This window comes from Amphiura filiformis, chromosome 7 (genome assembly GCF_039555335.1).
Source record: "Amphiura filiformis chromosome 7, Afil_fr2py, whole genome shotgun sequence".
NCBI lineage: Eukaryota > Metazoa > Echinodermata > Ophiuroidea > Amphilepidida > Amphiuridae > Amphiura > Amphiura filiformis.
In genome coordinates, this window is record NC_092634.1 from 68,670,020 (window position 1) to 68,688,028 (window position 18,009).

Below are 18,009 nucleotides of genomic sequence, written 5' to 3' on the forward strand. Positions count from 1 at the left end.
TACCTAAGAATGAGACATGTAGACCGCCCCTTGTCTACTGATGACTCTGAAAAGAGTCGTTCACTGAAGACTGCCCCTTGTCAACATAGAACAAGCAGATCTCGCCTATCTGCTAATATAAAGGTTTTGGTGGCTCTGAAAAGAGCTGTTCATTGAAGACTGCCCCTTGTCTACAGAGAAATAGCAGATCTCGCCTATCTGCTAAAATAAAGGTTTTGGTGGCTCTGAAAAGAGCTGTTTGCTGAAGACTGCCCCTTGTCTACAGAAACTGCCCCTTGTCTGATGAAACCAGCAGAAATTAAGTCTCAAGATAATACTGCAATAGGGAATTGTGTGCTTTTCAAATAATTAATGTCTTGACATTTCCTTTTACGCCCTCGATTAAGTGTTGCAAGAAGTTTGTCTTTTAGTTCCATAGGACTCTGTTCCTATGATGCTGCTATTTCAGGTGTAGGGTGAATTCGGGTATTATCGACCAGTCGCGCACGGTTAGGTAAATCACATTATAAATACAAGCCGTATAACGCAACTTGACTAGTTTTCTCAATGTTAGGTGAACCTTCTGTAGTTTACCATACTTAATACATGGTAATTTAGACCAAAGGTGCCCTAGTTTCGTGCAAATAAACGACCATTTATTATGGTCCAAGTCGTATAATTTCGACCGAAGTAGGGTACGTCCGACTCTTTGAAAATGACTCGTTCTTAAGGAGCCCTCTCCCGACCAAAATGAAAAAGGAACATGCTTCAGTGTGTCGGGTATCATCAATCAAGTATGAACAGAGTGCTGTTTACCAATAGTTAGATTATTCCTAGACGTTTAAAGTAAGAAATAAACAATGTTGTTATTCCTTAATTATATAAAATGACTGAGAATCAACAATTGTCGATTGTCTGAAATAAGAATAGAAAAAATAATATCGAGTCACCATGGTCACGGCATGGTTTTAAATCAAATGTCTATGCAAAACAACACCACTAACCAAATTTTGTTTTCAACTTACCAGGCCTATGAATGTTTGAAAGGAACAGAGTCAACACACAGATAATATTAATGAAAGTGTTTCTTTTAGTTTAACTTTTATATAAAGGCATACCATACTGTATTTTTAAAATAAAAAAAGCGAGCGATTGTACCCGATTTATGATCGAGGTATTATGTAATGGTCCATAGATAACAGTGCTTTGTGCAAGTCGGGTACGATCGCTCATTGGTTCCTTTTTAAAAAATCATAAACGAGCGATTGTACCCGATTTATGATCAAGGTATATGGTCCATAGATAACAGTGCTTTGGGCAAGTCGGGTACGATCGCTCATTAGTTCCTTTTTAAAAAAGTCAAACTAAGTCAACCAACTGTTGACTTTAACTGTATAAACAAGCTGGCTGAGGTTGATAACAAATAAAATCACTACATCAAAAATTTACTATGAAGGTTTGATAATAATTTATCATTATTTTGATACATTTTCCTTGAAAATGAAAATGTTCAAATTAAAGCTGAATTATCAATATTTGAAATACAATTTTCAAAAACTTTTAGATCCATCCCCCACTCCAAATTTTACACTGATGGTAAACTTTTCTCATTGCACTCATTTCGCTTTTCAAATCATTTTATCATTGGTAGAGTTTAAATTTAACCAAGCCAAAACAACTTAACACGAATGAATGCGACTGAATGAGGGAATTATTCCGTTTTGAGGTGTGTGTTCTATGATGTAAAAATAAGTCAATTTCTTTATTTAGACTATAACGTCCCATCAATTTATTAACATAAACGTGTATGTAATGCCACGAGAAAAATAAATAATTACGAACTCGTACCTTTGAAAATTTCTCAAGAAAAATCCCTCATTGGTCCTATTCATATGAGTTGGGTCACACAATATAACATGAGGTCCTACACCAAATTAAAAGCGCCTAAACATGAGTATATCATTACTTATTTAAAGGCAAGATGGGAAATACGGTATATAAACCCAGTTTTTACAATTGTTATTTTATTTAGATGTTGGGAAAAATAGTTTAATACAATATTATAAGAGGAAACATTTCCACTTGTTTCCCGACATAAGTAATAATAAACTTTGCCTAAATCTGAATTAGTTAACAATGTCCAGTTTGCGTTCCACGTTCATGTATAGTAATGTATACAACATTTAACCATTCTGTAAATAAAGCATTTTTCATAAAATTATAAGACAAAAAACAAGAAAAAAATTTAAAAAAAAAAGGCATCAACAAACTCCAGCCAGCTTTCAAACTAGACATGTTCACCATTTAGACATAATCCTGTAGGACGCCTTTTCTTATTGGGTAGGCCTATATGTCTACTTTATAATAAGACCTGTCAACTATTAAATATATAAGTTACATAGTTACAAAACAATAAGGTAGTATAAGTCAATATGATACAAACCAAAAGATTGACGTCCTATAAGTGTAAGTGCCTTCGTTAAAAATATCCATATAATATCCAAAAAATGTTGACATTTGATTGCCAAAAATATTGATCAAACACCTGAAATTAATTTATAGCAAATAACAACTTTGTTTATACTACGTCATTTATCTTTTGGTTTGTTCCCTATACGTTCACAATGTATGTTAAACAATGATCTTGTGCTTTACTTTACACATACAGAATGTTAAAAAGAAATATTTGAAAACCTGTCTCGAAATAATAAGCAGAGATCCTCAGCTTTAAAACTCTGTGCAACACTTATGCAAAAAAAATGTCCATATTCTTTTTGCACGATAATATTTAATGAAATCAGGAAGCATCAATTGCAGCTGCTTATAAAAGAAAACAAATATTGGTTACTGTCCTGTTCCTTTTTTACAACAAAAAGTACATTTTTGGCACTCCAACCGAAATAATAAATTATATAAAATTTAAAGTAAAGTTTCTGAATGAATAGCACATGGATCCTTAAAAATCAATACCAAATCTTTGGTCGTTTTGGGGCAATTTATGTCCTAGTATTGGTCTTGTGTACGATAAAGACGGATTCATGATTTTGTTAATTTTTTTGTTTTCCCTCCATTACCTTTCTTGTTGGTGCTTCTTGTTTTCATTTTGCTTCCACTCTGGTCACATTTGTTAGGCTTTAGTTTTTTGGTTTTTGTCCATTGTTTAGTTTGTTGCCTCGTTTGTTTTTCCTTCTTTTGTTTTTTCTTTTTTATGTCTCTTTCTTCCTGTCTCTTTCTTTTAGCATCATCCTTTTCATTTTCTTGATGTTGCTGCTTGGTTTTCTCCTCGATGATGCTTGCTGATGTAAGGACACGGCAGTATGGGGTTGTCTTTCTTGGTTTTCTTTTAGATGGATTACAATCAAACTTGGGGACTACAAAAATATCACTCAGGTCATTTGACACACCTTTCTCACTATCTGTATCCTGATTAAGACTAGGAAGACTTCTAGACAGTGAGTTTGTTGTATCTGGTTTATGTTGAATTTTAATTTCAGAATCCATCTGGTTAAGACTGGGAAGACATTCTGAGATAGGTGTTGTATCTGGTGTATGTTGAGATAAGTCTTCAGCTTCCTCCAAAGGGGAGGCGTTCAGGTGATTAGAAGCATGTTCCTCACTACTTGTATCCTGATTAAGACTAGGAAGGCTTTCAGAAAGCTTGCGTGGATTTAAATCTTCATGTTCTGCTGCAGCAGACATAGAACATGACGCCAAAGACGATAAAGAAAATTCCAATAATGGTGAGCTCTGGTGTGATACCTTACTGCCAGTCACTGAAACCTGGTTTCCTTCAACGCTTACATTTAATTCCACACTTTGGTTTACATTTTCCATACTTGCTGTTGTATCAAACATTCCCTCATCCAAGTATGAGATGAGTTCTGTAAATTCTTTGGTATTAGAAGAAACGTTTAATGGTGTCGAATGAAGCCCTGGAGCATATGTATGGAGTCCGATCTGTTCATCTACAGAGCTACTTGCTTCTGAATTGTCCATCATAAAGCTGTCAAGACTGTCAAGCTCTATAAATGTTGAGGGTTCTGATAGAACCTTATCTATGTTACCTGATAGTTGTTCACTTAATTCGTCAATGTGGTTTTTGACCTTGTCGATATCCAATGAACCTTCAATCCTGCTGAAGTCTTTATCTCTGAATGATTCTGTCTGACTTTTGGCCACTTCATTGTTCCCTGATTGATGCTGAGCAGTGTTGTCTTTGCTTGATTCAATCGGAGCGGTGTTATCTTTGCCTGATCCATTATGACCAGTGTTGTCTTTGTCTGATCTGTTCTGAGCAGTATTGTCTTTGTCTGATCCATTTTGAGCAGTGTTGTCTTTGTCTGATCTCTTTTGAGCGGTATTGTCTTTGTCTGATCCATTCTGAACAGTGTTGTCTTTGTCCGATTCATTCTGAGCAGTGCTGTCTTTGTTTGCATTTGCTTCAGTTTGATTATCACAATTGTCTCTCTGTTCTGTTAAGACAGTACTTGCTGATGTGCTGCAATGCGTTGGTCTATTTAGACCTGCTGCAGGGGATACCGATCTATCCTTCAGAATATCTGACAATGTAAGCTTCTTAAACGGACAGATGCCTATCCGTGAGAATCCATTAGAGACAACTTGAGGCGAAACCTGGTTCCACGCTTGGCTAAAGATTCTTGTGAAATTCCCCTTTGTCACAAATGAGCCATGGTGTTCGCGACAGTATCGCTCATTTAATGAGTCCCATTTGCACTTCAACGATTTGAAGCAACTCACATCGAGTGGTTGCAGAACATGGGTGGTATTGGGAGGCAAGCATACAATCTCAATGTCATGTTTCTTTGCCTCTGTGAGGAGGTGTAGAGTTTCGTGGCTTCTGTGTCCATCTAATAATAGGATTATTTTCTTCTCCTTTAAAATGGGCTTCACATATTTGTTCACATAGGGCACAAACAATTCATCGAACCATTTTTCGAAAGCGATAGACGTGACCCAGCCATTTTTAGTGAATCCCGTTTTCCATCCTTCAGGGGCACTATCCACCAGTATCTTGTTTATTCTTACACCTTTGTATAAGACCATAGGAGGAATCAAATTTCCCGAAGCGGACCCACAACCTATAACAGTAATGTTAGTCTTGTCTCCACTATTAACCGACCATAAGGTTCTAACGTGCCTACTTGCCACTACTTTGGCAGGACCTGTCTAAATGGTGATATTAGTACATTAACATTTACATTATCCTTAGTTTACACTTAGCACTACAAGTCTGTAAGAAGCTGTCCCAGTTCGTCTACATTGTCTTCATCTTCACCAGAATGCCCTGGAATGACTCCATTTTGCGTGAGAAGGTCCACAAATGTCTGTGCCAGCTGCACATAAGTAATAGTTCCTATGCTGTATAATAGGCTTGCTGCTAAAAGAGCATCAACCAAGGTAGTGAATTCAGCTTCAAGTTGAATGTAAAAGTGTCCAACACCTGGATCTGTGTGACTTTCTGAATCAGAAAAATCTTCATCTGAGGAGGAGTTGGAGGAGTCACTCATTTCTGTAGGATCTCTGTTACAATAAGCTACAATAGAAAGAAAATCACTATATTAATTTGCTATATTACTGAAGGAATTTTTACATTGTGATACAATTACAGAGCACATGAGACTGATGTTGGCAAACTTTGAATGTTTTGATTTACTGAACAAATGTTGAATTGCATAAATTGACCAAAAATGCATTCAGTTGATCTTTGGTGCTTAATAGACCTATTCTATGTGAGCATCACTTAGTAAATGCTAAAATAAATTGCATATGAATTGTACAGCCCTCCTTTATAACATAGTTTAGGCCTGATATTGACTACAACTCAAATTATTAAGGTATTAACATAATTATTGCTTTTGATCAGAATTTTGATGGAATGGGACATGATTACTTTGATTTTTGTGTTAAAAATGTTTTTCAATATATAAGATGACACTGATTTGTCATCTTGATATCAGTCTCATTTGCCTGTAATACATCAGAAAATGAGAAACCTGTTCTTCATCTTCAGTTAACATTATCACCAAACACCATTATATATTAGGACTATATTATTATTACTATTTTCATATTCATCATCATCATTGGCATTATGCATATTCAACATCAATATAATGAATGTTATTAGCAATTGAGCCAGCAAGATATAGGCCTATGTAAGTGTTCGATTCGATTCGGGTATATTCGCCCAGCCTCTTGCGACCATGAGCGATCGTACCCTGTGGTGATTTAAAGGGTAACTTAGAACGCCGTCATTAACTACAGTTCACCTCGCACCCAACAACGTAGGGTAATTTCGATCATTTATCTTGATGCCATGTGCTCTTGATCGATCTTACCCGCACTTCCCTTCCCAACATAATATACATAAAACTTAAACTATCTTTATGGTGAGCGATTATACCCGCCGGACATTGCTTATATATACTATATACATCCGTTAACCTATCGAAGATTTGATTTTCTTGATTTAATACTTCCGCAATAATTTTTCTTAAACCGACATCTACGAGGAATGTGCAGTGAGTATGACAAAAGGCTGTTAGATGTAAGGTAAAAATTCAGCTTTTCAATAAAATGGAAGGATTCGAAACTCTTACCTGTATAACTCCGGTCCAGTTGTCAGGTGAAGAGGCAAAATAACTTTAATGCGCATGCGCGTGACCTTCAAATGACCTTTTTTGTAAAAGTTTGGTCGAAGTTATCCGACTGATCGATAATACCCGTTTTCACCCTATATGTACTTTCAGCTTGACTGGCACTTGATTCACCTACTTATAAATGATGAAGAATTTCTTCCAGTTTGACAATAAGCTCTGTTGTTGAAACTGGTCCCCCCCCCCTGAAGTTACATAAAACAAAGACCCTTTTACCACACCAAGATTGACACTTGCATGTATAATACTTGATTTGAGAAAGTAGTGCATCTCTTGTGGTTGAATCATCTGTTTCATTGGAAACTAGTTTGTCCACGTCATTTGTGGTTTCACATTATATAAAACCACATCAAGCACATTATCTGTGTTAGTTACTGTCTGAACAACCAGCAAAAGCTCCTAATAGCTTTCATTCTTTTTTCCACTTGTGGCGATCCAGTTTTTTTTGTGTTGATTTTGTCGTGGTATAGTTTTACCACACTTTTTCTACTTTTGACAGCTTTCTCAACAAGCTCATTTCTCTTTTCTGGAGATTATTCATACAAAAAAGATGCCGTTTTGTTCATGGTCCACAAGAGAATTCCTTGCATAGCAAGTGCGGTGATATCAGGACTCTTTGTCTTTCAAGTGATCCAAACCCGCAAACACACGCTCTGCTGCCACATTGTCCTTTCTCTAGATTATCATTGGTGTGGCATATTTGCCATCAGGCAAATGGTCTTCAACCTGTCTGGTGACCTACACATACATATTATGCAGGATGATGATTATTGCCTGCTTTGTGTTGAACTCGACACCGTCATCCACTTCGGCATATAATGCGCGTGGACATAAAATTGTTAAACATGAAGCTGGTCTTGCAGATCATCCATCCACTTGTCATACATATCTGAAGGCGCGCATAGTATTTGCTTTTGTCCATAACCGAAATATGATGTTTGTCTAACACACCCAAGTTTTTAATTGAGGCAGAGGGTGTGGTTACATATCCACTGATTTTCAAGTCAAGGTGGGATGAAGCAGCAGCACATCTTGGAGAAGAAATCAAGAAAAGATCGGTTTTCGAGTCGTTCAGCTTTAACTTGTTTTCAAGCATCCACGATCGTAACTCAGCGATGCATCTATAGTGAGCCTAAGTTGTGCAGCCACTATATCCTCCTGTGACTTGGGATTAAAACTGACGTAAAGCTGCGTATCATCAGCGTAGATATGAAACGCAACCTGATGGAGCCTGATGATTTCAGAAACTGGCTGAGCATATGCCCTGACAGCAATGACAATTTTGTCTTCCAAGTCATAAATGACAGAGCGTGTGAGCTGTTTTGTTTGCTAATTATGTGGTGGCACAGATAGTAATGTACAGCTGCTCCGTTCACAAAGGGCACGTTAAAATGGTTGCCGCTATACGCTTTAAGTCTACTGTTGTCACCAACTTCATTGCAAAATTCAACTGGGGATCCTGCTTGTGCATTAGCATCTGGGCTGAAAGCCTTACGCACTGTCCTTATTGCCAGCAATGATGCCGATTCCTCCACAGTAAATGTTTTTCCCTGCCTATTTTTTCCCCAGCTGCTTCTGTCTCCCAGTCACTTAATGCAGACCCAGCATATTCTTGTAAATTAAGAACTAAATTTTTACCACAGTATAGATCATTTATTATGGTCATGTTGTCCTTAACTGTCTGACCCAACTTATCACAACTTTCAGTAATTTGCGTTTTCCCGCCATTTTTCCAGAAGCTGTACAAATTTCTTGTTAATAATACATCGATCTGTCATTGTATCATCTTCAGAATAGTAGTTGATGCAGACACATCATCAACAGCACTAATTGTTTTTTGGAGGAAGGTTTCTGCAGTTTCACTCGGGACTTCACTTAATCCAATGCCATAAGTGCCTACATCTGTGCTGGCTAGCATTGCAATGTTATATTATTATAATACAGCACATGTTTCTTTGATGTGCCATCCATTTGTAGCATAACTGTGTTAATTGTCGCTGGTTTCGATCGCACACTTTGCAGATTCTTTTAGACAAAATTCAAATACAATTAGTCGTGATTAATGTTGGTTTTGGCAGTCTACCACAATCAACCCCTGCAATACGTTTCAATACCAACCTGATGATGCCAGACACATGCCTTGAGCCAACCCTTGGGTGTCTTGCTAGATGACTTCCTCTTCTCACAGCTGTACCCATACAGCTTCAGTCTTACGATCCATGCTGGAGCCAGCTGGTTTGTACGCATCTAGGGACTGCCAAAAAGACTCCAACTCATGGTACACACCCATTACTTTCCCTCCATTATTGTTTCCTGATGAGGCCAAGGACTTGCAACTCCACTCTAGCTGCGTCACTTCTGAAGTCTTTCAGTAACAACGATCTAAGTCCACCAAGGGGTGTTCCACTTTGAAGCATTTTCAGGAAAACATCATGTAATACCTGATCAGAACCACTGCATTGTGAAAGAGGATGATCAGGGAGTTGTCTCTATAACAAGGAAGTATGTATTTTGGAAGATTTTTCCTGTCCATGAATGTTGTGACGCTTTGAGGGTCACCCATGCCATCCTTATATCTCAGCTTGCTGAACTGTACAATTGGCTGCGATGCAGTCTTTTTCTTAGAGTTGGCCTCTTGACTCTTCCGTTCCTTTGGCTACACGCAGTGGCTATGGAATCCAGGGGGTGGAGGAGACAGTTTAGCTCATTTATCTCCTTCCCCCACTCGCTCTTTACAATGCGGAGTGCAGCAGGGTTATCCGTCACTGCGCATCTGTCACTCATAGAATTGGTTCTTTTTGACATTCTTTTTTGAAATACTCTAACATCATCGTGCCAAAATTCGAGATAATGGCATTTCTGAGAGTAGATGACCCACCAAAGTGACCCACCAAATAGGGTATATGTCACAATTGTTAGGGGTATTATAGTGGCTCAATTGGGTCCCTAATGTTTGGGTCCCTAATGTTAACATGCACTATGTTTCCAAAATTTCCCAATCTTTACATACCCTGGAGGACACTATCAGATGTCTGTCGCTGAAACCATCAGCGTTGTTGCTGTTTAGTAATTCAACAACAAAAAGGGATTGAATGAAACCTGCGATATTCAAACACATTCTGCGAAGAAAATAATCCCTTTACTGTTCTATAGCTTCTCTCCCAGCTGTACCCATTATACAGCTTCAGTAATGTCTTACAGTCTTACATCTGGAGGATACAATATGAGATGTCGATCACTAAAGCCATCAGCGTCGTTGCTGTTTAGCAACTCGACGACAAAGAGGGGCTGAATGAAGCCTGCCATATTCCTAGGAAGAAATCCCTTCACGGACCGAAAGCTTCTCTCACAGCTGTACCCATTATACAGCTTCAGTAGTGTCTTATGATCCATGCTGCAGCCATGCAGCTGGTTTGTAGGGACTGCCAAAAAGACTAACTCATCGTACATGCCCATTACTCTTCCCTCTATTATTGGTGAGGATATATAGAGTGCAATTCTTCAAAGGAGTATAGCTGTGACTTGGATTTTCCTTCTGCAGCCTCTCTAAGGTGCTGTTGTGTGGGCTTGAAAAGACGTGAACAAGCTGGGTTTATTTTCTCTCCCTTTCGTGCTACGACTACCATCTATAAAATGGCTGGTTCATGCCATTCTTTATTTGTGTCTGAGACCGGACTTAAGAGTGGATAAAAAAGAAATTCACTCGGGCATCCTTTCACCTCAGCATGAGCTTCAGATAAAGCGAGAACTTTTTCTTGTGCAGATTGAAGTCGGCGTTTTAACAGTATCTGGTTGAACTTTGTAGCAAGACATGATGACACTTCAACAATTACTTGGTGGTTTATAATTTTTCTTCTCTGGTTTTTAGGCTGAATATTCATAGCAGGTGATCTTATGTTGGGAACCCCACAGATAAAAATGTTGTAAAATGGTTAAAGTTAAATCATGCTTGTGTATGTCCATCAGTTTGGGTTGTACTAAAAATGTTCTAATGCACTTGAGGTTTTTGAGTTGACAGTGGATGTGATGTGAACACGGTCATTAAACATTTCTCATGTCAATACCATGGACATATAAAATATTGTAATTGCTTGCTATGGAGGGTGAGTGATGTACATGTACCTCCAGATTTTTTGTTGGGAAGAACGCCAAACACTTTCGATCTGCATGTGTTGCCTTTCCCGCGTAGACTTGTCCATCGCACACATGTTTAGGTTATTGTGCAGTAAATACGCGGCAACAGTAATTTGCACATCACAATGCATGAATGTGCCAAATCCGAGAATCCGGCTATCAAAATGGTCGCCATGTACACATATAGCGTAACACAGGGGTAAAAAGATCTGAATCCCCCTTACAAATTCCTTGGGTTTTAACTCATAAATCGCAAAAATTGAGCAATACAGGCATATGGGTGAAACAGAACATTCCACAAAATTTTTGATATAGAATGTTTTATCCCAGTTAAGTTTTTATTTTATTTTTTATGTTTGTGTGGAATTAAACTGAAGTCAATTACTCAAAATTTCAATCAAGTGGGGTGATCCGCGTTACACCTACATTTGAATTAAACTGGATAACTTACCGTCAGTGTCCTTGTCTTGTTGTTGAAGCCTGAATTCTCCCAGTTATTCCTGACAGTTTTTAGCAAGTGAGGTGGGTCACAGATGAAGTAGATATCTCAGTCATTAACATAGCGGTTAGTTGTGCAGTATGCGAGGCGATGTCCATCTGCAGAATGGATCTTGAAGAACTTTCTGTTTGTGGCAGCACCATCTGCAATGAAGGCCCTAACATGGAAACCCACAGTCTCTAGCACTTCCACTCCATCCCATATCATCTCGTACAGGTTGGAAAGTAGGCTATGCTGGTGTACAATGGGAAAAAATTCCACGCACCATCACGGACAAAACATGAGTCGCTAGTTCTGGAGCCTCAGCCTTTCCCTTATTGGTTACTCTTCTGGAAAAGTCCATAACTTCATTATTAACATCTCCTAGGTCTGTGTAGCCGATCAAATACCCTGTCTTTGCCTTAAGTAAGTCCAGTCTTAATGATTTCGTCCAACACAATACTAACATTTCTCATGTGAACACATGCAGCAACCACCAGATCTCTATACATTTCTCTTGAAGTCAGCCTTTTCTGGCAGTTTCCCTATTACAGAATCATCCATCAATTTCTTAATCACATCTTCGTTGTAGCCTGGTTTTGGCTCAGTGAAGTGGAAATAGCGTTAAAGTTGATTTGGAAGGCAATGAAATTATATATACCCGTATTACGAATGAAGTCATTCGCTGCTTTTGACTTATACTGTAGGGCAATACATTAATTTGAGCACCAATGGGTGCCATCTGTTCTGTTCAGGTTTGGATTTTCAGGGTTTTCCTCATACTCTTTCGCAACTTCATTGTTATGTCTATCCATAATCTGCACAAAGTCTTCTCTTTGTTCTGTACAAGTTCTACCCCATGTTTGCGAGTCTCTTTTGTTATCTGATTAGTCAACTTTGTAATTTCTCGCTTAAAAGACTTATTGTCCGCTCTAGCGCCTCTGAGTGCATATTTCAACTCATGTCTGTTCATGGCGGAATGTTTAGTTGTAAGTCCCACTGATTTGTTGTTCAGCCGGTGATTCATTGCATTAAGTTTCAGCTTGTAATTTGTGCACATGCGACATTTCTGTCTCAAACTCAAAAGCTGACAGTCAATTGGCCGAACTGTTGTTGAGGCTGCTGTCACTTCTTCGCGTGCACACGGTTGGTCTTTGTTGTCCACAAATATTGCTAATGAATCAGGGAATCGCGAGCGGCATAGATCTTGGAACTCTGGATTTCCTTCACAGAGTTGCATTGAAGCCAGTGTTTCAAATAGATAGTGGACGTTGGCTGGGTTAAGGATCCTCAGAATGTCAGGAACGGCATCTCTGCTTACAGATTTGCCCATACAGTACACTGTCCAGGAACCATCTGCACCAACTTGCACCTACAAAAAACCAACATGTGTCCCCTTCCTTAATAACATAATCACTAAGATCTTTTTTTTCTTCTAAATTTAATAAAACAAACCACAAACTATATAACTCAGCCTCTTACAAGATAGTATCTCTTCTACAATGGAGCATAAATCAGTGGTGGCGCCAGAATTTTTTTTCCGGGAGTGAATTCCAGGGGCAAAATTGCTGCAAAAGTGGGAATTTTCGTGCTTTTGGGTTTTTACTGGGGGCGCAACAAGGGAACAAGAGTTCTGACGGGGGTGGGTGGTATTAGCCGCCCGCCCCCGCCACTGATGATAATGAAAATGATGCTGTGTTTTCAATATTATCTCTAATCAGGCTGAAGAAAATGTTAACAAAATAATGTGTATTTTTCACTGCTCCAGTTATACAATATATTTGCATGAACATAGTATGCTTCTTTCACGGTCTACACAAAATCAACTGGCGGGCCACAAGTTGAATAGCTCGAAGCTGAAAAGCCCCGCTCTATATGTGCCCATCCACCACAAACTGGTCGTAAAGTCGGCATTTTCCGTTTTGAGATACAATCAAACACAGTATATGGATTTCTATGTAAACTAAGGAATGTGACATTTGATGAACCATAACTTCACTTCCAGATGTCCGATGAAGCTGGTTGAGGTGTCATTTTGAAGCTGAAAGAACATTCTTTCACAATCTGCAATAAACAGAAAATGGTCAAGAGCCGACTTTACTACCACTTCGTGGTGGATGGTCACATATAGTCATGCACTGTAGAAGTAGTTATTTTCGCAAGGCTTTTTTTTTCATGCTTTTCATTGTATCTAACTGAATTTAACAACATGCATAGTAATAACTTCTCTAGGTTGAATTGAATTCTATTTGTAAGTCTATTGATGACATGAAAACATCAAAGGTTGGATGGCCCCAACCAAGTACAGACATTGAAGCAATGATATTAAGGGCTGGAGTATGAACATTTTGACAGTATTTATTGTGGGACATTAGAGCACATCAGACATATCGAATTGCATTCTGAATACGAAGAATGTCCGTCTGATATCAAATAATTTTGATTTTTTGAAATTCGCAATGTAGTACACATTTTATGGCAAATGATTAAAAATTAATATTTTTGATATTTAACAGTACTCAAAGTAAACTTTATAAATCCGATGATTTTTACTTAAAGTTTATGTAGGTGGGATCGAAAAGCCGACGATCAATTGAAAATTTTGACCTTTCAGATTAGAGATATGGATTTTTTCCCCAAAACACCAAAAAAAATTAGGTCTTTTTGGAAAAAAAATCCATATCTTCAAAATTCTCAATTGATCGTCGGCTTTTCCTCCCAGATACATACACTTTAAGAATATGTCATTAGATTTATCAAAAATGTGAAAAATATCAAATTTTAATAATTTGTCGTAAAATTTGCATTATATCTTGAATTTCAAAGAATGAAAATTATTTGATATCAGAAAGACATTCTTCGTATTCAGAATGCAATTCGATATGTCTGATGTGCTCTCATGTCCCACAAAAAGTACTGTCGAAACGCTCAAAAAAAAGAGGCCCCACATTGCGCCCCCTTTTTCTCCTATTTCTGAAACGTTGATCAAATATATTTGGTATGTAAAGAAATCCTAAATCGTTAGCTTTAATAAACCAAAACAATTCTTTCAATCGGCTCACAATTTTTGAAGATATGCCCTCTTTAAGAAATGTACCCGTTTTTCACTCTGTCCACGGATGAGGTTTGGCTACATCAAGATTTAAACGAAACACACGGGTAATGACATGGATAGATAATAGCATTAGTCTTGGGAAAGCATTCACTATAAGCGAGGATCACCAGCTAGCTTCAGACATCTTCGCAACCCAGATTACTGCTGCATTCGCAAGTATCCGGCGACAAGGCCTTAAGGATGGTACGCAACGCAATTAATGCAATGAGAACTAGGGCTGAAACCTGTATTCGTCACGGAGGCAACCAGGTAGAGGGCAGAGCAGCACAGTAAACTCACTAAAAAAGAACCAAAGGCAAACTAAACAGCCCTTTTCAGGGCTACCTTTTATTCCAAAAAAAGAAATGACTTATGTTGTCAATAAAAAGAAAGCAACAAACGAGAAAAACATAAGAAATTGCAAGTATAGCAAAAGAAGTCCCATCCCACATCAATTTCGCCCAAATTAATGACACTTAACAAAATCCATAACCCATAAGCCCACCGGTAAAGCCCATTCCATTACATAAAGTTGTTATTTTATAGTTATCATCGAGGAATCTTTTATATTCATGCATGGTATATGCACTTTTCAATCTTTGAAGTAGCCAAACCTCCTCCGTGGACAGAGTGAAAACGGATACATTTCTTTAAAAGGACATATCTTCAAAAGTTATGAGCCGATTGAAATAATTGTTTTGGTTTATTAAAGCTAACGATTGTAGGTTTCTTTACATACCAACATATATTTGATCAACTTTTCAGAAATAGGAGAAAAAGAGGGCGCAATGTGGGGCCTTTTTTTTTGGGACACCCTGTATGACCACATTGCTGTACATGTATACTGTCTTCTTCCCACACAGCAGTTCTACATGTAGGGTTTTAATTCCTTTAACAGTGTTAACATGTGCTGCCTTGTTGAAGGCAGTGGGTTGACCTCATTTAGGCAAAGTATACCTTATCACCTGTTGGTTTTCTCCTTATTGTGATGTATTGCTGTCTCTGAATCTCCAACAACTAGCTCATCTTGAATAAAAGGGCCATTTGTTACAGCTGCTAGCCCCTGTCTATATGGAAGTAAGTTGTAGTAGCATCAAATTTCCCACTCTATATCCTTTTTTCTTGTAGCCTTTCACCAGTCTCTCTCCAAACTCTGATACGACCATCAACCATTCGCAGACAGACTCTGCACTTGGACTGTATCACAATGCTCCTTAGAATAGAATATAATGTTCTTCTCCAATTCCATGGATATCATGAGACTGTCTATTTGTTGCTGCACTGTCACAGGAAGGTAATGCATGGCTGCCCCTTTCAAACCATGGCCATCCCTTTCAAACCATGATATTTTACTTTAAAAAATATCCCTGATTTCCCTCAATACTTCTACTTTCAATTTTTCATATTTTAACACCTCTGTTTGGAAATCAATGGGCTGTGTTGTCTCTTGTGACCAATGTTTCCTGCATGGAGAGAAAAATATAGAAAACTAATATTACAATATAACATCCACTGTAATACATTCACACCTGAATTTTCTTGTGATAGCTCTAATTGGGCATAACCGAAACTATCAAATTGTGAGGAAATTGGGAAGGGGGGGGGGTCCACCTTGAAGCTAACCTATGTACAGAACTTCCACTCTTGAAGCATGCAAAGTCCTCATTGTCCTGAACTCATAACCACAACAAGCGATTCAATAGACAAAGGTCCAATTTTAAAAGTGACACTCAGTGACTTCATGGTCTATACAAGGAGGACTCGGAAAGATTCCAACAAGCGCAACATCCGATGCATTGTCATAATTTGTTTTAAAATTATGATTTTTTCCCCAAGTGTTCGATACTTTCAAAGTAGTATATTTGTGTCGTATGCATATGTGAACACGGCAACCACCAGATCTCTATACAATTTTGATAGCGTTTAATTGGTTATTGTGGTGAAGCTGTAGAGTGGATTTATTGAAATTGGCCAACATAATATCTGAGATCAATTCAATTGCAAAAAAGGACTTAACTACATCATCTTAACATCACAAATGTATCAGAAATCACTAGAGCACCAGAACTGCTCAACCTCTCATCATTTCCTCACCAACATGTCATTCCTCATACTTATATTAGACCAAGGGATATAAGACTGTCAGACTGAACTTATGACAGACTGCATGTACATGTAATATGCATGCATAAAAATCCAAACATTCATGTAATGTTGGTAGCATGTTTTGTATTTTGGAATCGGTGTTAAATACTTGACTTATCGTGAACTTGTAAATGAATAGCCAAATAATGGATTCTGAGTCTAAATGAATTGTTTAGCCTTGGTAGTGGACATGTTGCAGAACTTCCCATCAGGGAATACAACATAGGACACACAATGTGCTTCTAAATCTTCCAGTGCCTGTACCTGCATAATTGGGACTTGACTCGCCATGAACAAAACTAGTCAGTGAATACCCAAATGATGGGTTTTGAGTTGTCATGAACTGTTTGGCCTTTTAAGTGGGCATGTTACAGAACTTCCCATCAGGGAAGACAACATAGGAGACACAATGTGCTCCTAAATCTTCCAGTGCCTGTAACTGCATAATTGGGACTTGACTCACCATGAACAAAACTAGTCAGTGAATACCCAAATGATAGGTTTTGAGTTGTCATGAACTGTTTGACCTTTGAAGTGGACATGTTACAGAACTTCCCATCAGGGAAGACAACATAGGAGACACAGGGTGCTCCTAAATCTTTCAGTGCCTGTACCTGCATAATTGGGACTTGACTCACCATGAACAAAACTAGTCAGTGAATACCCAAATGATGGGTTCTTCATTTGCATGAATTGTTTGGCCTTTGTTGTTGAGTTGTTGCAGAATTTCCCATCCGGGAACACAACATAAGACACAACATGTGCCCCTAAATCTTCCAGTGCCTGTACCTGCATAATTGGGACTTGACTCGCCATGAACAAAACTAGTCAGTGAATACCCAAATGATGGGTTCTGCATTTGCATGAATTGTTTGGCCTTTGTTGTTGAGTTGTTGCAGAATTTCCCATCCGGGAACACAACATAAGACACAACATGTGCCCCTAAATCTTCCAGTGCCTGTACCTGGGAAGAATCATACAAGTTATAAGAGAATCATTATAAATTGCATAAGAGGGTCAATCAGAAACTCCCATATCTCAGCTACAAATAGTAGCCCTTTCATATTTTCCATTATTACAGCATGGTCTAATCTAGCAAGTGAGATAATTGTTCTATACATGTAATATACTTTATTATTCTTTTCATTTGTGATATGAAAAATAGAAATGAAATCAAAATTATGTAAAATGGCCAAAAAAAAGCTGCTTCACTCCATTGCTTTTTTTGCAAAGAAAAGATAAGAGTTGATAAGAATTGTGATTATATTTAACGTTTTTCTTTATATGGCCAAGACATTTATGTAGAACTTATCTGTATTAGACAAAAAAGGGCTGATTGGAAGCATTTTAAAACTGCAATGGAAATGGTACAAATGTACTACTTGGTAGCTGAACACCAACAAGGAAAGTAATTTGAAATAGCAAGTTACAATAAGTGATTGGGTGTCTTTATATTTAACTGTCAGCTCTGAGACAGAAATTAAGTCGCTCTACAGAATTGT

At 38.0% G+C, this 18,009-nt stretch overlaps 1 protein-coding gene across 1 annotated transcript; it reads right to left on the reverse strand.

Annotated features, from left to right (window-relative positions):
* Window positions 1-2,705: 2,705 nt before the first annotated feature.
* On the reverse strand, window positions 2,706-5,154 carry LOC140157542 (uncharacterized). The gene has a single exon (XM_072180774.1). It carries the CDS (start codon window positions 5,041-5,043, stop codon window positions 3,016-3,018), a length of 2,028 nt encoding a protein of 675 aa, XP_072036875.1. The 5' UTR covers window positions 5,044-5,154; the 3' UTR covers window positions 2,706-3,015.
* Window positions 5,155-18,009: the final 12,855 nt, after the last annotated feature.